The sequence below is a fragment of the Microcaecilia unicolor genome, chromosome 3 (genome assembly GCF_901765095.1).
Source record: "Microcaecilia unicolor chromosome 3, aMicUni1.1, whole genome shotgun sequence".
In the NCBI taxonomy this organism is placed as follows: domain Eukaryota; kingdom Metazoa; phylum Chordata; class Amphibia; order Gymnophiona; family Siphonopidae; genus Microcaecilia; species Microcaecilia unicolor.
Window position 1 is genome coordinate 181,038,611 of NC_044033.1, and position 23,658 is coordinate 181,062,268.

Below are 23,658 nucleotides of genomic sequence, written 5' to 3' on the forward strand. Positions count from 1 at the left end.
TAAATGGTTTTGAATATCAGGGGGACTGTTTCCAAATGGGTTAGTTTTATGCATACCGTGACAGTAATGAACCTCACCCCTAATTCAGGGTATATGGAGTATTATTTTGGCCTTTCAGATTTACAGCTAACACTCGCCATAGTACTTAGATCAGGTCAAAGAGAGCTGGAGTTCATAAGATATACTATATATAGACCACATATTAAAATGTGCCTGTGTTACGTAGCAAGATATCAAATATTGCTGTATGTTTCTGCTGCATTTCCTTGTACTTGAGGTTTTTATTTTCTCTTTCCATATGATGCACACTTAGCACTGACATTTCTATTATCAATGCCATTCTCATATTTTTTTTCTCCTTTTCCGCGACCAGTTTTCTAGGTTCACCTCTTTCCTGTCCCACCGTTCTTTTCAGGTCATTACGCCTGATGCTATTTCCAAAAAAAGAGAACTCCATCACGGCGTACCTCAGGGTTCAATTCTCTCCCCTCTGCTTTTTAATCTATTCTCAGCCTTTGCACGACTCTTATTCAGTCTTTTGGTATTTCTGTCTACGTCTATGCAGATGATATCCTTCTGCTCTACCCCACTTCCCCTCTGTCTCCAGCTCTGAGCCCACTTCAGACCTGTCTTGATTCGGTTTCTTCTTGGCTGAAGGATCATCAGCTAGTATTAAACATGGTGAAAACTGTCGCCTGTTGGTTCTCGAGTCCGTTTTCACCTCCATCTACACTCATTCACTTCTTTGGAACCCCAATTAACTCCAGTATCAAGTTTTTGTTACCATAGTATTACTCTTGATTCTTTTCTCTCCTTTCAACCTCACATTTCACATCTGTCTAAAGTCAGCTTCCTTATCTTCTGACAGTTGCAAGAGATCCACCACATTTTTGACCTTAATTTCAGTCTTTGATTCTCTCGTTCTTCACCTCTCAACTTGACTACTGCAATATTATCTATGCAGGATTACCCCAGATCTCTTTAAAGAAATTACAAACCCTTCAAAATACGGCCATAAGACTATTATGTCATGTCCACCATTCTGACCATACAACACCTCTGCTGAAACAATACTACAGGTTCTTGGTTCAACAACACATTATCTATAAAGTGTCAATGCTAACGTTTAATTTCAAGTTAGGTTCTCCCAACTATCTCTAATGTCTTACCATTCCATAGAGTTCATCAGTCGATCAATGATCATCATGTTGTTCATCAGCCAGGCACAGTGCTGTTTTTTTTCTGTCACACCACGTTTGAAATAATGTAAGCAGGTACCCACTCACGCCTGTGTATGATGTAAGATAGAGCAGGATTCCGGGAAGCCAGATGCTGGCAGTCGTGGCAACTTCCCGGAAACCAGCACACAGGAATGAGAGGCAAGCTACAGAAACTAACCACGTCTCCCGTCCTCAAAGGACGGGAGAGGAATTAAAACTAAATTTAAGATAGATTCCGAATTAGAGGGAGACCAATTAGAAGGTTAACCAAATATGTTTATTAGTTTTCCCAAAATAATTAGAATACTTTTTAATTTTAAACGATTGCTAGTTTGTTAAAACTTAAACATTTAGAACCATATATCCATCTGACAATCAACATTTGAGGCTTTCTTTCCTTGCACAGGTGGAACTAACAGACCTAAATACACAGCATCAGATAAGTATCATTCTTGTTCCCATCTGCTATTACTATAAATTAGACATCACTGTTATTTGTTTGTCCCCTTGTTATCAGCAATAATTTGATACTTTGTGGTTCTGTTTTTCTTTTCCAGATTCCCTTTGGATCCGAACTCCCTCTCAGGTAAGTATTTGTTTATAATATATTTTTCAGTTACTTATCCGTTCTCCTTTTCTCTCTCTCTCTCTGATTTCACTGCAGTTTCACTCTTTCTTGCGTTGGGGCCCGGTCATCTCCTCTGATGCACATTCTCTTCCTCCTGCATCTCTCTTAATTAAATCAAATGGAGAAAAACCCTAACTCCTTATTCTAGACATGTAGCACTATGCTGAGTGACACTTAAATGCTTTTCAAAACACTGGGACCATAAACTCTTATAAATAAAAAATAAACAAACAGCCCCTCACTTCCAGGCCTATTCTTACACTGGTATTCCCTGTCCTGGAAGGGTATGTTTAGGGCAAACACTCACCACATCCAATCCAATTTTCTGACTTCCGGATGCTAAACACAACTATCAATTTCTCATCCTTCTGTTTCGGTTCACCTCTCCTTAACCATTATTTGTCTGGTTATGGTCAACATATGGTCCTGAAGAACGATTGTATGGCCCACAGTATTTCTGCATTTGTCACTTATTTTTTCTTGTTTTGCTGATCTAATTCTTTAAAGATTCTGTTGCTTCCTTCCTGACCTATGCTGGTGGATTTTCACTCATTCCTTCTGTTTGTTGGAATGCTTGTCCAAATTTTAAGGATAGAGGTTCTGGATTAAGTAGTTTAATCTCAACTAGATTACATTTGTATTAGTTTGGGATAGTGGGGGTGGGTCTATATTCCTTCAGGTTAGGAATATTACAGGACTTAGGGCCCTGTTTACTAAGTCGCATTTTAGGCGTGTTAATGTTTTTTAACACACGTTAACCATGTACACGCAATAACCACGTATGTGCCTACAATATCCCTATAGGCGCCTACGCTGTTAGCGCACGCACTAATTGCGGGTGTGTTAAATATGCTAACTTACATTAGTAAACAGGGCCCTTAATTGGATGTGTGTGGGGGGGGGGGGGGGGAATAGAAGTTGGGGGGTATATGGCAGGGATATGTTAGCTGAAGGGCTTGGATATATAAGGTGGGAGGCTATAAGAAATGAGGCCTTCCCCTTAGTTTCAGTGTGTTGCAACGTTTTTCTTACTTTTTCCTTGCCCTTTTGGTTCTGTACATGGAATGGTATGAATTTCCTACTGTTTATATGACTGTCTGGAATATTGCGTTATATAATTTTTGTCATATTTACTATTTAATAAAAAATATTTCAACTAAAGCACTTTTAAAAAAAGATTTCAACTAAAGCACTTTTTAATATCAGTTTTAATAGCACAGAATACGATACACGCCATCAATTAGCTTGCAACTCCCATGTTTTCGTATAGCTTTGGAATTGTAGACAGGCCTCCAAGATCTTGAGCTCGGGATAAATGAACAAAAAAACTCCCAATACCCATGAGGTAATTCCTAAAAATCAGTGCATGCCGACACTGTACACTCTCAGAGCCGAAGAAGGAATGGGTCTTATAGAAACAGATTATACACTGAAAACTACTTGCCTCCAGATCTATTTAAAAGTGTTGACAGACCCAAATACAGAAAAAGTGTTGAAGTATAAAAATAAACTTCTTAGAGACAAGGATTGAATATATGTGTTCCAAATAGCTAGAAAATGATGTCTCCACTTAAAGTAAGATCCACTTCCCTAGTTTCCCACATCATCGGAGTATGTAGCTGATTCCTCCATTGCCAAAATGAGGGACTATCTGATTGTACCCATTGTTGAAGAATAAATTTTTCCCCACTAGTGTCGCATTATGAACAATGGCCTATACCTCTCACTCCCAAATCTCCCCCATAGTCTAGCAGCACTTTCTCAAAAGCAAACTGAATATTTGACGCCAGCAAAGAATTCAGGGGTCCTTTTACTAAGTTGCACTGAAAAATGGCCTCCGGTAGTGTAGACGCGTGTTTTGGGTGTGCGCAGAATCATTTTTCAGCGCACCTTTAAAAAAGACCTTTTTTTTTTTTTTTGCAGAAAATGGACGTCCAGCAAAATGAAAATTGAGTCTGAGACCTTACCGCCAGCGATTGACCTAGCAGCAAAGTCTCACGTAACCAGGAATAATCACCTATGTGCGTCAAATTCCACTTGGCGCACTTAGCTAACGTGCACTAGAAAATAAAAAATAGGTAGCGGTCGCATGACAAAAAATGAAATTACCGCAAGGGCCACGCGGTAGCCGGGCGGTAACTCAGAATTGGCACGCGTTGGGCACATAAAGGCGCTTATTTGAGTTATTAAAAGGGCCCCCCCCCCAGGTAACTAATAAGCTTAGCCCAAAAGAACTGGATTTTGGGACAAGTCCAAAAAACATGAAATAACATGCCTTCATTATTCTCACATTTTCCACACATAGGGGAGTCAACTAATTTGGCTTTAAATGCTCTTAGCTATATGCAATATGGTCATTCCATGTCAAGTGGTCTGGTGGTCCCTGCGCGAAGGCTGCAGTATGGGGTCAAACAGATTACTATATCTCAGCAAGTATTGCATCGGCGAACGTAAAACTTTACCAATGTTCATTGGGGACATGTATGAATGTTCACAGAAAATTTCATTGAAATCCGTGATGGTCGCGCAGGGACCACCAGACCACTTCTTGAAAACAAGCACTGTAAGCCACCAAAGGGATTCCTTTGATTTAATTTCAAAAAAAGTAAGCAATCCCAAATGATGATCCACTTCTTGGTCCCAGGCTCGCTGCAAAGATCCATAATCCTTCAGAATACCTAAAGCTCGGTAAGATTTGTGTAGTCCAGAAATAGTCGACCTATTGTTATCCATGTCTGTATTGAAAAATTTCCCCAGTTTATTACCAGTAGGATGGCGAAGATTATCCTGATCCAACATTTGTATATAGTGCGCCAACTATAATGAAAATGATTAAAAAGTGTTTTAATCTCCTGTAATGTTCCTTACTGTTTTTTTTCTCTCAGTAATTTATGCTGGATTGTTGCTCCTTCCTCTTCTTCTAGATAGTTTCATACACCTTTTTTTTGTTCAAGTTCCTTTGTGTCAGTCATCGGTCAGAAACACTCCTCTACATAAAGAAATGACATAGTGCACGTTTTACCAAGCTGCGGAAAGAAGGGGCCTGCGCTGGTGTCAGTGCGTGTTTTTGATGTGCGCCGAGGCCCCCTTTTACCCCAGTGGGTAAAAGGTAGGTCTTTCTTTTCTTCAGAAAATGGTCATGTGGCAAGTGAAGTACTTGCCGCGCGGCCATTTCAGGGTGGGGGGGTGGGGCCCTTACTGCCACCCATTGAGGTGGCGGTAAGGGCTCCCACCCTAAACCTGCAGTAACCGGGCAGCACGCTGGATATGATGGCACACTGGGGGTGGGAACTACCACTGGGCTATTACAGTAGCCCGGTGGTACTTCCTTTTTAGCAAGCGGTAAGCCCGGGTTGGACTTACGTCCACTTTGTAAAAGGGCCCCATAGAGAGATGTAAGTCACAGGGAGCAGCAGTCATAAAGGAAGTAAACTGCATATTCTGCACCAGGGGCATAGCCAGACTTTGGCGGAAGGGGGGGGTCCAGAGCTCGAGGTGAGGGGGCACATTTTAGCCCCACCCCCGGTGCCGCCGACACTCCCCGCCATTGCCGACCCCCCCCCCCGCCGCCGCCGCCACCACCACCACAACCAACAACAACTTTGACCCCCCCCCCCCCGCCGACGACCCTCTTGACCCCCCCTGCCGTCGCCATCTGCTACCTTTGCTGGCGGGGACCCCATCCCCCGCCAGCCGAGGTCCTCTTCTTCCTTCGTTCTGTTTCTGAGTCTGACGTCCTGCACGTTGCACGGGCAAAGGCAACATGCTTACATTGCTAACGCTGCCTGCAGTCCGGAAGATGGAAAGGCTGCAGCGGGAGCACAGCGGAGAGGAGGAGGAGTGACACTAGACCCTGCAGGGAGGGGTTGGAAGGAGAGAAAGAGAGAGAGATGCCACCATGCCGGATAAAGAAAATGAAGAGGCAAGCCAAACTACGCCCATCCCATAGAAATGCATTGCACCATTTTTGGGGGGCTTTATTTCTCTGGAAACTCCAGTCTAATGTGGCCCATTTTTGAACATGATATGTTTTCACTAGATTTTCCTCCATGCCATATTTGGTCTTGTTCTCTTAATCATTGAAAGTGCTTTTTGCCTACCTGACAGATGTGTTTTTTAACCTCTTATGTATATAATTTTTTCCCACATTCTGTTTGGTTGGAAAGAATAAATGGGATTTGAAAAATTAAAACTGACTTGCTTGTTCCTTCTGACCTGGAGGTTGGTGATTTCCACTTCCCAATCTAAAAGAAATAAGATGAGAGAGTATGGATCATGTAGTTACTGGGTTTTATTTTTCTTTGACAGGTACAAGTAGAACATCCCAATGTGGCTCTGGCTGTTCGCCCTCGTAGGGTTCTATTTCCTGTTCCGCCGGTACCGGTACAGACAGATACTCCAGAACCTCACAGATAAATATGTGTTCATCACTGGCTGTGACTCGGGCTTTGGAAACCTGCTGGCCCGTCAGCTGGATGGACGGGGTCTGCGGGTGCTGGCGGCTTGTCTGACACAGCGAGGGGCAGAGCAGCTGAAGGAAGCCACATCCCAGAGACTACAAACGATAATCCTGGATGTCACTGACAGTGAGAGTGTTGCTGCTGCAGCTAATTGGGTGAAACAACAAGTGGGAGACAGAGGTAAGGGTAAAGGAGGTAAAGAGTTATGGATTTGATATCAGTGGCGTAGCCAAGGGTGGGCCTAGGTGGACCCAGGCCCACCCACTTTGCGCTCAGGCCCACCTAGTAGCAGCACACTTATGATGTGGCTGGCAGAGATTCTCAAGTCCCACCAGCTGAAAACTCCCGACAACTGTTCCTCCTGCATACCTTGTAAATAGCAGATTTTCGCCTGCAGCAAGCAGTGACTGATACATACTGCTCGCACCGCCCCCACAGCCTTCCTTCTGATGTACTCCCGCCTATGCGGAAACAGGAAGTTGCATCACTGGGAAGGCTATGGGAACAACATGAGCAGTGTGCATTAATTGCTGCTCGCCACCGGTGAAAATCTGCTATTTAAAATATGTGAGAGAGGGGGGATGTTTGAGAGACCATATGGCATGCAGGAGAGACCAAATCACCTGTGGAATAGGGCGGGGTTCTTCTGCCCACCCACCTTGGGCCCAGGCCCACCCAAAATTGGGTGTCTGGCTATGCCCCTGTTTGATATACCACCTTTTTGTGGTACAACCAAAATGATTTGCACATATTATATGCAGGCACTTTCTCTATCCCTAGTTGGCTCACAATCAGTTGCAGTGAGAATCGAACCCAGTTCCCCAGGTTCTCAGATCACTGCACTGTACTAACTTTGCTATTTCCTTTTGTCTTAAATCTAATTGGTGTTTACTTCCAATACTGCGACAGCTGTGCTGAGGATCCCAAAGATAATTTTAACAGTAAAGAATCATTTGGCCTTCTACGAGTCCTTACAGTTCATAGTAAAACCACTCAATCCTTCTACATTCTTTCCAATTTGGTACATATTTTTTATTTTAAATTCTTTTCCTTCTTGAATAAAATTTGAGGTAAAACTTAAATCTCTCCCATACCTTTTTAATAATAATATGCTTGGCCCTATGCTGCAGTTTAGGATAGGATAGCTGTCTTTCAGTCATGTCTGTTTGTGTGTTTTTAAATTACAAGGATAAGGAGCCCTGCTCTGAGCAAACACTGGCCATGAGCCTTGCTGCACTGTCCATGACCCTCCCTTTGCCTTCAGCTTCAGCAGCTGTGCCTCAGCCGCCATTGGACCAGCCTCTTTAACTTCCCAGCGGCATCATACAGCTGAGAATACTGCCAGGAGGGGTGCAAATCGTACCTCTGCCACCAGCTCCATGGGATGTCACAGTGATTTCAGACATCAAGGGGATCACCATGGGGAATGACTCCACCTCCTCCCCCCCCTGGAGCAGACATCACAAGCACTGCAGATCAGGAGATGGGGGGCTACCATACCTCTCCTAAATACCACAGACGCAGGTACTGCTTCTCTTTCTCCTCCTTATCTTGTCCTGAACCTTCAAAGTGCGCAAGGTGTGGCAGCTCTTTTGACAAGCAGCACTGTGCCTCCCTTCTCTGGATGAAGTACTCATCCAAGCCTTGGGATTTTCATATTAGGGCCATCCCCTGTGACATCCACCAAAGCACCTGCCATGCACAGAGACCCCGCAACAACAACAACTTCTCAGCTTTTTGCTGCCTTCCTGGTGTAGCACCAGCCAATGCTGCAACACATCCCCTCTGGACAAACATCTGCACCACACACAACACCTAATAAGTGTTCTGCTCTGTCTCCTGTTAGGCTCTGTCTACTCAGAAGATTAGCATGCAGTTAACCAGAGTATAGAACATCACTTTGATGACTCGGAACTCTTGAACCAAAACTTCTTTAATGCAATCAAACAAAGGAAATATATGACTTACAGTTTGTAGTCTGTGCCTTGCAGAACTGGGAGTCTTTCCTCTTCCTGCTCACCCTGTAACCAAGGAAGCCTGGAAATCTCAGCACTGGCTGATGAGTAGATGTCAATACTTTTAAATGGTAAAAACCGGGTCATTTACAGTAGCTTGAAAGAGGGGGAGTATGCAACAGGGACAGCAAAATCAGCTTACGGTCCTTAGAAAACCATGCTGTAGCCACACTCTCAAACCCCAAAAGGAGAGAAGAAGGGCGGGCTCCAGCCCACGAACGCAGGGCAAGGGAAGCCAATTAGAAAAGTCCCACAAGGCACAGAGAACTGGGATATGTGTTTAGGAAAAGCCCATTACAGAGCACTGCAGGAAGACCAACATTTGTAGTCCAAAGGCACAAATGTAACCTGTCACAGGCAATGTGATTTGAAATAACAATGTCCAATATATACATACTAGGAAAAAAGGCCCGTTTCTGACACAAATGAAACGAGTGCTAGCAAGGTTTTCCTCGGAGTGTGTGTGTTTTACAGAGTGTGTGTGAGAGTGAGTGTGTGATAGAGAGTGAATGTGTGAGTGTGTGTGACAGAGAGTGAGACTGGGTGTGAGAGTGTGTGTGTGAAAATGAGAGTGTGTGCCAGGGGCCCCCCTCCCTCCCAGTTCCAGGGTGGCCCCTCCCTCCCAGTTGCAGGGTTGGCCCTCTCCCCCTCCCTCCCAGTTTCAGGGTCATCCCCCTCCCTCCCTCCCAGTTCCTGGGTCCGCCTGCCCCCCCTCCAAGTTCCAGGGTCATTGCCCCCCCTCTCTCCCTCCCAGTTCCAGGGTCGTTGCCCCCCTTCTTCCTCCCTCCCAGTTCCAGGGTCATTGCCCCCCCTTCCCCCCCCCCCCCCCCCCCAGCCTCCCTGCGATGTTTAACAGCAAAATTAGGGAGCTGTGTAGTGTAATAAAACGCACCTGCAACGTTGTGAAGCTGACTCCGTGGCTTCACTGAAGTGAAGGGTTCATAAGGTTAGTCAGTCTGTCACCATCTCTCTCGGCCCCGCCCTCGCACCTCTGAGATAGGTCCGCCGCCCATGACGTCATCACGTTTTGATGCGAGAGAGGGGCCGAGAGAGATGGTGACAGACTGACGAACCTTATGAACCCTTCACTTCAGTGAAGCCACGGAGTCAGCTTCAGAACGTTGGAGGTGCTTTTTATTATAGATAAAAAAATAAACAACCTGCCTCCATGACTATGGGGGCAGAACAATAAGTATTGCCATATTGACAAAGGTCCATCAAGCCCAGTATCCTGTTTCCAACAGTGGCCAACCCAGGTCACAAGTACCTGGTAAGATCCCAAAGAGTAAAACTGATTTTATGCTACTTATCCTAGAAATAAACAGTGGATTTTCCCAAGTCCATCTTAATAATGGCTTATGGACTTTTCTTTAAGGAAATTATCCCAATCTTTTTAAAACCCTGCTAAGCTAACTGCTTTTACCACATTCTCTGGCATGGAGCACATGTAAAGAGGCACCCACTAGCATGCCTCCTCAACCAGAAGATAACTCTCTTGGCTTGGACTCTAACCTCCTAAACACATGCAGCTCTGAGCTCTTGACTACTTCTCCAATGAACAACTCTTCCACCACTGCAGAAGGTACAACCCAGCAGCACCCACCAACCCCATCCCCACTCCACCAGAGAATCATGCCTACCTTAAAATTCTTCCAGAAGATTGCCTCCCCCTTAACCTTTCCACCAGCAATGCACCCAACTAGACAAGCAAAACCCCAATGCCTCTATACTCCTAAGCTCTTTATTGCCATCCCAATGCATAAAGCCCTCCTGGACTACAAAGACAAGATATGGCTCACTCTGTTCTCCCGATTGCCAGGATCAAAAAGGCTGAGGTAAAATATCAGGTCCATATGGGCCTTGGGTAAAAAATCAGGTCCATATGGGCTTTGGGTTTAACAAGACTCAACTACTGCACCAATCCATCATGGTGGACTCTCCCCTGAACAGACATAAGAGCTCCTGCCTTAACTCTAATGCTTCTCCTGGCAAGGAGCCAAAAACTCTGGACATGTTGGTGAAACAGATCTTCCAGGGCTACTTCCATATCACTGTCCACCAATTTCATGTGATGATCTATCATGAAAAGATTCAAAATAAAATCAAGAGCAGCCTCTCCTTCTTCACCAAGGCCTCTCAGGACTGCCTATTCCCCCCGCATTCATGTCCTAGTGAAATGCAGAAAGCACCTATTCAAGTTTGCCCTCGATTCCTTCAAAACCTCTGCCCACACCTCTGGTGTCTCAATTGTAGTATACCACCTGGCCTGGCTCCACACCTGAGCAATTCAGGAAGACCTCTTTAGTGAGTAAACCATGCTTGGGGGCAGTGCCGTAGCGAGGGCGGCTGACACCCGGGGTGGGTCGCCGCTGCGCACCCCCCCCCCCCCCCCGAAGCGCATTTTTAATTGATTTAAAAGCGAGAGGCGGGCGGGAGGGCCGATCCGCCCCCAAGTCCACGTCGCTGGGAGCTGCGTCGGCTCCGTTGGTTCCTTGCTCTCTCTGCAAGGGAGCAAGGAACCAACGGAGCGGACACCCCCCCAGTGGCGTGCACCCGGGGCGGACCGCCCCCCCCTTCCTACGCCACTGCTTGGGGGAAGACCTTTTCAGAGATATTCAAGGAGACCGTTGACACCATCAAGGACAACTGTACCACACTGCAGAGTCTTGTTTCAGTTGGACTGAAGTGGAGCTCATCTTTGAAAAGGCATCAAGGTAGCCACGCCCACAAAACTTATTCCAGCTCACACCACAGACCCTGTGTCCGTTCTTTTGAGGCTAGAGTAGCAGACTTGGTGGAGCTGAGGGAGACAGAGAGGTACATAGAGGAGACCTACAGGGATGTTACTACTACTACTTAGCATTTCTATAGCGCTGCCAGGGTTACGCAGCGCTGTACAAGTTTAAACATGGGGAAGGACAGTCCCTGCTCAAGAGAGCTTACAATCTAAAGGTAAAAACTATGTAGTCAGTGCAGGTATCAGGAATGGGAAGGTGGTTAGGCACCAAAAGCAAGGGAGAAGAGATGGGCCTTGAGTAAGGACTTGAAAATGGGCAGGGAGGGCGCATGGCGTATGGGCTCAGGAAGTTTGTTCCAGGCATAAGGTGATGCGAGGCAGAAGGGGCGGAGTCTGGAGTTAGCGGTGGTGGAGAAGGGTACAGAAAGGAGTGATTTGTCCTGAGAGCGGAGGTTACGGGTGGGAACATACGGAGAGAGGAGGGTAGAGAGGTAAAGGGGGGCTGCAGATTGAGTGCACTTGAAGGTCAATAGGAGAAGCTTGAACTGTATACGGTAGCGGATCAGGAGCCAGTGAAGCGACTTGAGGAGAGGGGTGATATGAGAGTATTGGTTCACGCGGTAGATAAGACGTGCGGCGGAATTTTGGACAGATTGAAGGGGGGATAGGTGGCTAAGCGGGAGGCCAGCGAGGAGAAGGTTGCAATAGTCAAGATGAGAGGTAACGAGCGAGTGGACGAGGGTTCGGGTGGTCTGTTCAGAGAGGAATGGGCGAATTTTGCTAATATTATAGAGAAAGAAACAACAGGTCTTAGCTGTCTACTACTACTACTACTACTTAACATTTCTAGAGCGCTACTAGGGTTACACAGCGCTGTACAATTTAACAAAGAGAGACAGTCCCTGCTCAAAGAGCTTACAATCTAATAGACAAGTGAACGGTCGGTCCGATAGGGGCTGATATGCTGGATATGGGCAGAGAAGGAGAGGGAGGAGTCAAAAATGACTCCGAGATTGCGGGCTGAAGAGACGGGGAGGATGAGGGCGTTGTCAACAGAGACAGAAAGTGGGGGAAGAGGAGAAGAGGGTTTGGGTGGAAAGACAAGGAGCTCAATCTTTGCCATGTTCAGTTTCAGATGCCGGTTGGACATCCAGGCAGCGATGTCTGAAAGGCAGGCCGAAACTTTGACCTGGGTTTCAACTGTGATGTCGGGAGTGGAGAGGTAAAGCTGGGTATCATCAGCATAGAGATGGTACTGGAAAGCATGTGATGAGATCAACGAGCCCAGGGAAGAGGTGTATATCGAGAAAAGAAGCGGTCCAAGGACAGATCCTTGAGGGACCCCAACAGAGAGCGGGACGGGGGTGGAAGAAGAGCCATTAGAAAATACTCTGAAGGTGCGTTGGGAAAGATAAGAGGAGAACCAGGAGAGGACGGAGCCCTGGAACCCAAATGAGGACAGTGTGTCAAGAAGTAAATTATGATTGACGGTGTCAAAGGCGGCAGATAGGTCGAGGAGGATGAGGATGGAATAGTGACCTTTGGATTTGGCAAGGAACAGGTCATTGCAGACTTTAGAGAGTGCTGTTTCTGTTGAGTGTAGTGGGCGAAAGCCGGATTGAAGCGGGTCGAGGACGGCCTGAGAGGAGAGGAAGTCAAGGCAGCGGCTGTGGACAGCACGTTCAAGTAATTTGGAGAGGAAGGGTAGAAGAGAGATGGGGCGGTAGTTGGAGGGACAGGTGGGGTCAAGTAATGGTTTTTTGAGAAGTGGTGTGACTACAGCGTGCTTGAAGGTGTCAGGGACAGTGGCAGTGGAGAGAGAAAGGTTGAGGATGTGACAGATTGAGGGGTTAACTGTAGGAGAGATGTTGGTAAGCAGATTGGTGGGAATGGGATCAGAGGAACAGGTGGTGCACTTAGAGGAAGAAAGAAGGCGAGCAGTTTCCTCTTCGGCGATCTCAGGGAAGGAGGAGAAGGAGGCCAGGTTAGGTTGGTTGAGGGAGTGGGTTAAGAAGTCACAGGGAGGAGAAGGCTTGGAAGTGAATTCAAGGTTTATCTTCTGCACTTTATCGCGGAAGTAGTCAGCTAGTGTTTGAGGAGAGAGAGGGGGGGGGGAGCGGAGGGTACTTTAAGTAGGGAGTTGAGGGTGGCGACGAGAGTTGGAGCCAAGAGAATTGGTTAATTGAGAATAATATTCCTGTTTGGCAAGGATAGGGAGGACTGGAAGGAGGATAGCATGAATTTGAAATGGGTGAAGTCTGACAGGGTGCGAGATTTCCTCCAGAGTCATTCAGCAGAGCGGGTGCAGGAGCGAAGGTAACGGATGCAAGGGGTTAACCAGGGCTGAGGATTAATGTGCTTAGTGGGGCGAGAGACAGATGGTGCTAGGGTATCCAGAGCAGTGGAGAGAATTTCATTGTAGGTAGAGACAGCCGTGTCGACAGATTCAGAAGACGAGATGGAAGGGAAGAGAGTGGAGATGTGAGAGGATAGGGTAGGATGTTGTAGAGAAGTCCCACCTCCAGTCTGGTAGCCCCTGTGCTACCTTGGAGGAGGGAGGTCTCCTAGAAGGAAAGCATCACCCTGGTGAAGGAGGAAGTACTCCTGTAGCCAAGACCTGCCCACCAGGGGATGTACTATCCTTTCGCACCTGCTCACCCTCTCAGAGATGGGCCTAAGGACATTCTCCATAAAAGTCCACCTCAGCATTATCACTGCCTATCACAACCACCTGGACAACAAACTGATCCCTGTCCACCCTGTGGTGACCAAGTTCATGAAGGGCCTCGCAAACCTTTACCCTTCAGTCAGATTGCTATCTCCATCTTGGGACCTCAACACTGTGCTGCAGCAGCTCACCTTGGTACCCTTTGACTCCTTGGCAGTCACTACCCTCAAGTTCTTCACTTGGAAAGCACTATTCCTTACTGCTATCACATCAGCCTGGTGCATTAACAAATTCCAAGTACTGGGCCATGATAATCCTACATGACTGTACCATGCTCAGGGTTATCTTTATTTATTTTATTTTTTATTTTATTTGTTACATTTGTATCCTACATTTTCCCACCTTTTTGCAGGCTCAGTGTGGCTTATCAAAAGTGGCATCTGCCTTCCACATTAAACAACCATCATTCTACCCACTGTACCCACACTCTACCTGGAATCACATGCAGCCTTGGAGCAAAGACAGTTACACTCCTTGGACTGCATCTGGGCACTCCATACCTACCTTAAAATCTAGGCATACCAGGACAGCCTCTCAGTTCTTTGTCTCTTATGACCCAAATAGACGTGGCCACCCATTTTTAAATGCACCTTTTCATTGTGGATAGCACGGTGCATCATCTTTGATTACCAAAGGGCAGGATTGGAGCCACTGGACAGATTAGACACTCACCAGATCTGGGCCATTGCTACCACCTAGGCCCATCTCCACTCCACACCCTTGGAGGTAATTTGCAATGCCACTATCTGGTCATCCACCCACATTTGCCAAATACCACTGCCTTACTGGGGGTCCCAGGCAGCCAGCTCCTTCAGGTGTACAGTCCTCCAGGCTGCCCTCTCACCAGAGCGGCCCTCACCCTGCTTGCAAGTTCGTTGCAATGGATGCAACAGGTCAGTAGAACCTTGTAGACAGTTCCTACCAAACTCCTAGCTACTTGGGGTCTTGGTCCAGCAATCTCACTGCTTCCAAACTTGTCCACTTGGTAGTCCTGCCCATACTTACTCATGTGCTACATCTTAAAAGTGTTGTTACTTACACTCTGTTGTAAGCAGTTAAAGTTTCAAATGCTAGGCCTTAAATTCTTGTGATTTACTTACACCTTGTTGTAAGCAGTTAAAGTCTCCATTTTGATGAGTATTCGGTCAATGTGTATTCACTTAAAATGTCCAGTTTGGGTTATTTCAAACTGACATCCTTGTCAGTGAAGTTTTGTTCTTTTCCAATTTATTATGTCTGCCAGTAAAACCAGGTATTGTTCCGTGCAGTCTTTGCTTAGCCTATGCATTCTCTTAAGTGGGCTGGCTCATGCTACCGCAGCACTGCAAGTGCCAGAAAGGAAACATAGTCATAGCCCCAGCTGACCCTCTTTCTTCCCCTGGCTAAGGAGTTGCCTATCTGTGACAGACTCATCCTGCTTGTCTTGGGAGAAAGCAGAGTTACTTACCTGTAACGGATGTTCTCCATGGACCGCAGGATAAGTCAGCTACACAATCCGCCCTCCTTCCCTGGGTGGATGAATCATCCATGGCTAGGCACTGATCTCTCTGAGATATTGGAGAGCATTTCTGTCCAATGGGAGCTGTCAGATGACATCACCTATCTGTGGCTGACTCACCCTGCTGTCCAAGGAAAATGCTCATTATAAGTAAGTAATTTCACTGTATTTGTGGATGAGAAATTTTGAGCCTGATATTGAAACTGATTTAACTGGGCAGAGGCTCCTGTCCAGTTAAATCATGCTGACCAGGCAATCCCCTATTTCTGTTATGTAATGTTTGTGAAATAATCATAGATTGGATTGCACTAGCTCTGTTTTAAGATAGAGTGGAAGATTAGAGAACTCACATTTTTTCATGTGAGATCTGCTAATCTCCTAACACTACCGAAAAAAAAACTGAATGAGGAAGGGACCCTGTTATTGCTGCACTAGTTCACTGTGCTCTGTGTCAGGAGGTTATAGATTTAAAAGAAGTCTGAACCACTCAGTGGATGGTGACCCTCATTCCACACACTGAGCCTGACAATCCCATCGCTGCCACAAAAAGGTCTGTCATGAAACCCCTAGCACCCTAATTCTTTGTTCATGAGGCTTGGTGTCAATGAAGGTGTGAGTGATTTTTAAGGTATGTGCACATACATATAACAGATATTGTGTTCCCTAGTTGTTTTTTATGCACTGCTTTCTGTTTTTCAGGTCTGTGGGGTCTAGTGAACAATGCTGGGATCTCTGTTCCTTCGGCCCCCAATGAATGGCTGACGAAAGATGACTTCATGAAAATATTGAACGTGAACCTGGTGGGGCTGATTGATGTGACCCTTGGTCTTATCCCCCTGATCAGAAAAGCCAAGGGCAGGATTGTCAATGTTTCCAGTGTGTTTGGGAGGATAAGTTTTATTGGAGGTGGATACTGCATTTCTAAATATGGAGTGGAAGCTTTCTCAGACAGTCTCAGGTGAACAGAATGGATATTTCATGGATATTTGGAAGAGTAGATTGAATTTTGAGGCGATTTATTGTTCCCGAGTGCTACTAGTGGTTCTATTCAACAAATGTGAATCAAGAGAAGTTAGAGAAGGAAACTGCCCTAAGGACTAGATTTACTAAAAGGCGCTGCCACATTAGTACATAACACATATTAAGGTGCGTTATTTACCCAGAAGTTCCATTTTATGCCTTGGGATCTATTAACTACTAATAACACACATTAATGGTGTTACTTCTTAGCAGTGCGTTTTTTTTCTAGCAAAAGAAATGCTGGTACTCAAATGCCAGGCCACCCTTCAGGGATGGGGTGATCACTGAAGGACCCACCTCACAATAGTGAGGCCCACTGCAACCAGTCACAGAATCTATGACAAGGCAGAATTGATGTATAGAGCCTGAGCTCTTTCATTAAAACTTGGGTTCCATGGGTCAATTTTAGCAGACAATAGAAAAGGTGCCGGTACTCAGTTCCCCCAAGTACCCCCTCAAAAGAAGCCCTACTTCTTAGTAACTCTAGCCCTAAATCAGCCAAATACACAAAGTAGAGCCATTACATATACTGTACAGATGACATAAGTGTAAAACAGTTTTTATGTGCCATAAAGTAAAAGGTTCTTTAATGTACTTAATTGCAAGGCCCAATTGAATATGGAATGGCTTAATTCTAGCACTGCATTACTTACCTAAAAAACATAAACTACGTAAGCCAATTCAGTATAAAAAAAAAAAAAAAAAGACTAAAGAATAAACTTCATTACCACTTAACAAGCAACACTTTCAACAGTTAAGACATTACATCAAAACAAACATAGAGACCCGTGCCACAAAAAGTCATTCTTTTATCAACATTCAAAATCTACTTAATAAATAGATAAATGTATGCAACTTAATATCATCATTGCACTATTATTGTCAAAAGTAGAAAAGATGTGCACAATATGTGAAGAGAGCAAAAAGAAAAATATCTTTTTTTACTTTACTATACGAATAAGATCAAATTGAAAAGCCAATTGTGTGCTTACATACAGCAAAACTTTAGCAGACTCTGACCGGCTCTGTCCTTATGTTCCAACTACTGGAGTTGCTGTCAAAGCCCACTCCAGCCTATCTGAATCCGCTTTGTCATTTGCGGGACACAGACTGTAAAAGTCTGCCCGGCCCTGTCTTCACGTTCCAAATCACTGGAGTTTCTGTTGAAACTCTCTATATAGCCCTTCTTAAACCTGATTGTTTATATGCGGGACTCAGACCGTACAAGCCAAGCCAGCCCAGTGCAGCCTTAGCTGATACAGCCAGAGTTGCCATCTAAGCGCCACTTGACATGCAAACACATATGCAACCTTTTAAGTTTTGTTTTTTATACCGTTCATTTTCTAATTAGAGCTCCTCTGTATTCATCCCATGCCTTTTTGAATTCTGCCACAGTTTTTTTTTTCACCGTTCCCCCTCAGCCGTACTACCCTCCAGTACCCAGTATAGGATGTTAACTTTTTGGTATGTTCTCTTTGGTCTGTAGGCCTTCCACTTTTTCCCAATAAGGTTGTAGGGAGAAGTCCTTCTGCTTCGTGGGAAACTGATGAAACTTCTGCATCACCTCCTCCCCTAGCACATCTACCTGCCCTGAGGGAACCAACCCCTTCTACTTCTCCTTTCTCTTCTGGGTTCTAGACTTCCTGGTTTTCCTCGGGTCACCTATCACCTCTTGATCGGTGAACGGGAATATTTCCCCTATCTGGAAGGCATTTTCTCCCTCACAAGAGAAATCTCTTGTTCAGGTGGATACCCAACCTTTTTTGGGGGTCTAACACCTCCTGCATGCCCCTGCAGCCTCATCCCAATATCAAAGGGAATGGTAATCATTTTACCACCGCTACTCTCAAAGCAAACGCTTTTCCCTCCCAGGGGAGTCCTACTTCATATGCAGGCTTTTGTTTAATATCCCCATGGGCACATCAAACTTGTACTGTGCCAGTGAATGTTCCTTCCTTTCCCCCAAAACCTATCCTCCTGGCAAGGGGTCCTGAGACTAGAGACTGGTTACTTCCCTTGTCTAGAAGGGCAACCAGATCTCGTCCGGCCACCTTCATTTCTTTTCTTAGGACCTGGTCCCTGATGGGGAGAAATGAAAAATAGACTTTTACTTCAGCAGATTTAGCCCATACACAGCAGACTTTAGAAGTGTTAACTCCCATTTTTTTGTTCTCTCTCTCTCTCTTTCACACAGACTCTTGAATAAAAGATTCAATTACTCTCTCTTCTTTAACTTCCAAACAAAAATGATGTTTACTTACAGTTTCTTCAGATAACTATTTACATCATACTTGCAGTAGACATGGTAAAACTACTGAATACAAAAATTCTGTCAGTTGGTTATCATACAGCTTGAAGAGAGATTGCTAACACCATCTTATGCTGACACAGACTGACTCACTCTCAGAGCAACTAGAGAGACACACCCACAAGACATTACACTATATCCAATGACATCATAGCTCATAGAATTGTTGACAGTTAATGCATGCAGCACTTGTCTTTCACATATTCCTACATACCCCTTCACATGCATTATTGTCCAACAATTCAATTCTTATATATTTATTTATATACATACAGTCCTAGCTTTTCTCGTAGATTTTCAAAATTTCTTACAGCTAGCGGTTTCGTCAAGATATCAGCAATCATTTGGTCAGTTTGTTTATATTGCAAACTTATTACTCCTTGCCTTGACAATTCTCTGACATTATGGAATTTTGTTGCAATATGTTTTGTTCTAGACTGTACCCTGTCATTTATTGACAACCTTATACAGCTTTGATTGTCTTCAAAAATCTGTATCGGTCTCTGCTGTTCTATACCAAAATCTGTACACAGTTTTTCTATCCACATTAGTTCACGACATGCTTCAGACACAGCAACATATTCTGCTTCTGTGGATGATAAACTTACAATGGTTTGTTTATGACTTGCCCATGAAATAGATGTTTTTCCATACATAAACACATACCCACTTGTGGATTTGTAATCTGAATGATCTCCAGCCCAATCAGAATCACAGTAACAAATCAATTTCTGATTACTATTTACCGGAATCACCAATTTACAGTCAATTGTACCTTTCAAATATCTTACCACTCTTTTTACAGCAGTCCAGTCAGTCTTAGTAGGCTTGTTCACTCTTCTACTTAAAATTCCTACAGCATTCGCTATATCAACTCTGTAAGTGGTAGTTAGATACAAAAGTTTTCCTATTGCAGATCTGTATAGAATGTTATCTGGTAATGGTTCCCTTTCAGTTTCATCCCTCTGAAAATCTGTGGTCATAGGTGAACCTACTGAGTGTGCTTCCTGCATACCCATACTTTCAATAAGATCATTAATCTTTTGTTTCTGATTTATTAAATAAGAACCATCTTTCTGTTTTTCAATATTCATACCTAAATAGTATGACACATTTCCAAGTTCAGTTATTTCAACATTCTGATTTAAACACTTTACAATGTCTTTATACTCTTTTTCACTTTCACTTGCTATAAGCAAATCATCTACAAATGCTAAAATGTACACACAATGACCTTCCTTTTGTCTAGTATACAAGCATTTATCTGCTTCTCCTTGCTTAAAATCTAAATCAGTTAACATTTCATGCATTTTCTCATTCCAGCATTTTGCACTTTGCTTTAAACCATATAAACCTTTGTTCAGTTTACACACTAAATGAGTGTTATTTGTATCTATGAAACCTTCTGGTTGTTTCATATACAAGTCTTCAGATATATCTCCATGAAGAAATGCTGTTTTAACATCTATGTGTTTCACTTGCATTTTCTTTGATGCAGCTATGCTTAGGAGAGTTCTGATTGTTGTGTGTTTCACTACTGGTGCAAATACTTCATCATAATCTTCACCATATTTTTGAAGATAACCTTTTGCTACCAGTCTGGCTTTATATCTTTCTACTTGTCCTTGTGCATTTCTTTTCAACTTAAATACCCACTTGCATCCTATGGCCTTTTTGCCATGGGGTAATTCAGTTAAGTTCCATGTTTTGTTTTTATGCAACGCGTCGATTTCATCTTGTGCAGCTTTTTTCCATTTTTCTGCTTCTTTTTCAGACATTTGATCAATTTCATCCCAAGTTAAAGGTTCTTGTGCATCATCAGAAGTTGTTAAATAAGATAGTCTTTGGGGTGGATTACCTCGATTTTCTCTGGATGAGCGTCTGACATTTTGTTGGTCTGACCTCTCCGTGTCATCTGAGATCGAGATTCTATCTCCAATCATTTCCCCTTCATCAGTGGTACTGTCTTCAGTATAAACACTTTCTGTATCTATTTCATTTTCCTGTTCCTCATTAGAATCAGAAAAATTATTATCAGACAATTCTGGTATGTTAGTGTTTATAATCACCAGGATATTGATTATTGGTTTCTTTTCATATTCTGGATGATAAGGTTCATTTGGAATTTTCCAGTCTTTATCAATTTTTTTATTTTCATCAAAATATGTGATGTGTTTTACACCAACAAATCCAGTGTTTAGATTCAGAATTCTATAACCTTTGTGACCTGAATCATAGCCCACTAGAATTCCTTTTTCTGTTGTGGAATCCAGCTTATGTCTCTTCTGTTTCGGCACATGAGCATATGCTGTACTTCCAAATATTCTTATATGTGACAGATTTGGCTTTTTACTATGCCACATTTCATGTGGGGTGCGATCAGTCCCTTTTGTAGGTAGTCTGTTCTGTAGGTATACTGCTGTGAGAATTGCTTCTCCCCATAATCTCTTTGGAAGATTACTATCAGATAGCATACATCTTGTCATTTCTACAAGCGATCTGAACTTTCTTTCAGCTACAGAATTTTGTTCTGGTGTATATGCAACTGTCTTTATGTGCTGAATACCTTCTTGTTCTAGAAATGTTTGTATGGTTTGTGAAGTAAACTCACCACCGTTGTCAGTCTGTAGAATCTTTGGTTTTTTATCAAATTTATTGCTTACCAAGGCTACAAACTTCTTTAACATCAGCAACTTGATTCTTTTCTTTTAATAGATAGGCCATACAGTATCTAGAGAAATCATCCACAAATATTAATACATAATATTCCCTAGTGATGGAATATTAAATGGTCCACATAAGTCACTATGTATCAAGTCCAGTATTTTACTACTTCTTTTTCCTTTATATGATGGAAATGAGGGTCTTACCCCCTTTTGAGTAATACAATCTATGCATTTTTCCATCTTACCATTACTGGCACTTATTTTTATGCCTGTTGCAAGTTGCTTACTTTGCAGCTCCAAGATCACCTTTGGATCTCTGTGTCCCATTCGACGATGCCAGGTCTCAAGATTACATTCTGTATTCTTCTTTGTTTTTATAAGATGTGATGATTCACCTGTAATGTTTAACTTATAGACATTGTTATTCATATAACCTTCAGCATAAATTTCATTACCATCAGAAATTGTACATTTACTATTTTCAAAATGAATTGAAAAACCTTTCTTGTCTAATGCTGATACACTGAGCATATTACAAACTGCTCGTGGAACATATAAGACATCTTTTACAAGAGTTTTTTTGACTCCATCTGATACTATGCATTTTAAATGTCCATTTCCTTTTCCTTTGATCATTGTTGAGCCAGCATTTGCTGTGTGAAGACTACCATCTTCTGGTCTCATATCTGTGAAAAATTCTTTATTATTGGTTATATGTTTTGTGCTGGCAGAATCTAATATCCAACTATTTTTATCTGAAGTGTTCTTCATTATATTAAAAGATTTTTCTGTCATTATACAGCTCTTATTCTTACTGTTGTCATGGTCATAATTTTTTCTTTGACCATGCTTATTCTCCATTGGCTTAAATGAGCTAGAAGGGGTGTGGTTTTTCTTGTTACAGTATTTTGATACATGTCCCTCCTTACCACATGAATAGCAAATCAGCTTGTTTCTGGGCAGGCTTTTTTTCATTATAGCTCCGCCTCCTACTATGCATTGCTGAGAAAAATGTTTCATTCTGGTTAATTTCTCTTGGTGAACAGATCTCCTCTGTTATAATACATTCTTGTCTAAGCTTAGAGACAGCCTGTTCAAAAGATTGTCCTTCAATTGCTTCATTCACTGTCCTGAATACTTCAAAACTTTTAGACAGAGATGTAAAAGGTATACCCGATAATTCTAGCTTCTTAAATAATGACATTAAATGTGTTATATGATCATTACATTTTTTCTTGTCATTCAACTTCAATTGAATTATTTCTGATAACCATATAGGCTGTTGTTTTGTATATGAAGTACCATACATGGTTTTCAATTTTTGCAATATTTCTTTTGAGGTGTCTGTTCCATCAATCAATATTGCCTGTTTCTCTATCAGAGCTTCATATAGCATACTTCTGACATAACAGTCTGCAGTATTCCATTCTTCAAAATTGTCAGCATTTCTTACTTGATCCAAACATATATTTAGCTTCTTTGCTTCAATAATACATTTAAATCTCATCTCCCACTGAATATAGTTATATTCATTCAGTTGGGGCACTTTGAGAGAACATAGTAATGGTGCAGCTGCCATCTTGTCTTTTGTGTGGAGAGATAAAAAAAAATTTCTTAATGTTTTCTTTTTTATTTTTATTTTAGTGGTCTGGGCCCATAACCCAATATGATGGGGAGAAATGAAAAAAAAAATAGACTTTTAGTTCAGCAGATTTAGCCCATACGCAGCAGAGCTTTAGAAGTGTTAACTCCCATTTTTTTTCTCTCTCTCTCTTTCACACAGACTCTTGAATAAAAGATTCAATTACTCTCTCTTCTTTAACTTCCAAACAAAAATGATGTTTACTTACAGTTTCTTCAGATAACTATTTACATCATACTTGCAGTAGACATGGTAAAACTACTGAATACAAAAATTCTGTCAGTTGGTTATCATACAGCTTGAAGAGAGATTGCTAACACCATCTTATGCTGACACAGACTGACTCACTCTCAGAGCAACTAGAGTGACTCAGACACACCCACAAGACATTACACTATATCCAATGACATCATAGCTCATAGAATTGTTGACAGTTAATGCATGCAGCACTTGTCTTTCACATATTCCTACAAAGACTTGGGGTTGCACGGCTGTCCTTTGAGGTCCTTCGGGGCCTTACGGGACCTAAGGGCTCACCTTCCTTGCGGATAAGACAAAAACTGGTTAAATGGTCAGTATTCTCAATGGAGAAGGGTAGTTAGTGGGGTTCCCCAGGGGTCTGTGCTGGGACCGCTGCTTTTTAAAATAATTATAAATGACCTAGAGATGGGAGTAACTGGAATTCGTTGCCAGAGAATGTGGTAAAGGTGGTTAGCTTAGCGGAGTTTAAAAAAGG

The 23,658-nt window shown here is 43.3% G+C and overlaps 2 protein-coding genes across 4 annotated transcripts in view; both read left to right on the forward strand.

Moving 5' to 3' along the window:
* Positions 1-23,658, forward strand: part of LOC115465869 (retinol dehydrogenase 16-like) — a 261,639-nt gene that overhangs the window by 163,987 nt on the left and 73,994 nt on the right. The window lies entirely within an intron of this gene.
* The window catches only part of LOC115465867 (retinol dehydrogenase 16-like), a 66,880-nt gene that overhangs the window by 36,105 nt on the left and 7,117 nt on the right, over positions 1-23,658 (forward strand). For all 3 annotated transcript variants that reach the window (XM_030196667.1, XM_030196668.1, XM_030196669.1), the window contains exons 2-4: positions 1,778-1,806; positions 6,157-6,488; positions 15,986-16,244. In XM_030196667.1, coding sequence (XP_030052527.1) covers positions 6,176-6,488; positions 15,986-16,244 — 572 coding nt within the window. In that variant the 5' untranslated portion in view covers positions 1,778-1,806; positions 6,157-6,175. The remainder of the gene's footprint in view (positions 1-1,777; positions 1,807-6,156; positions 6,489-15,985; positions 16,245-23,658) is intronic.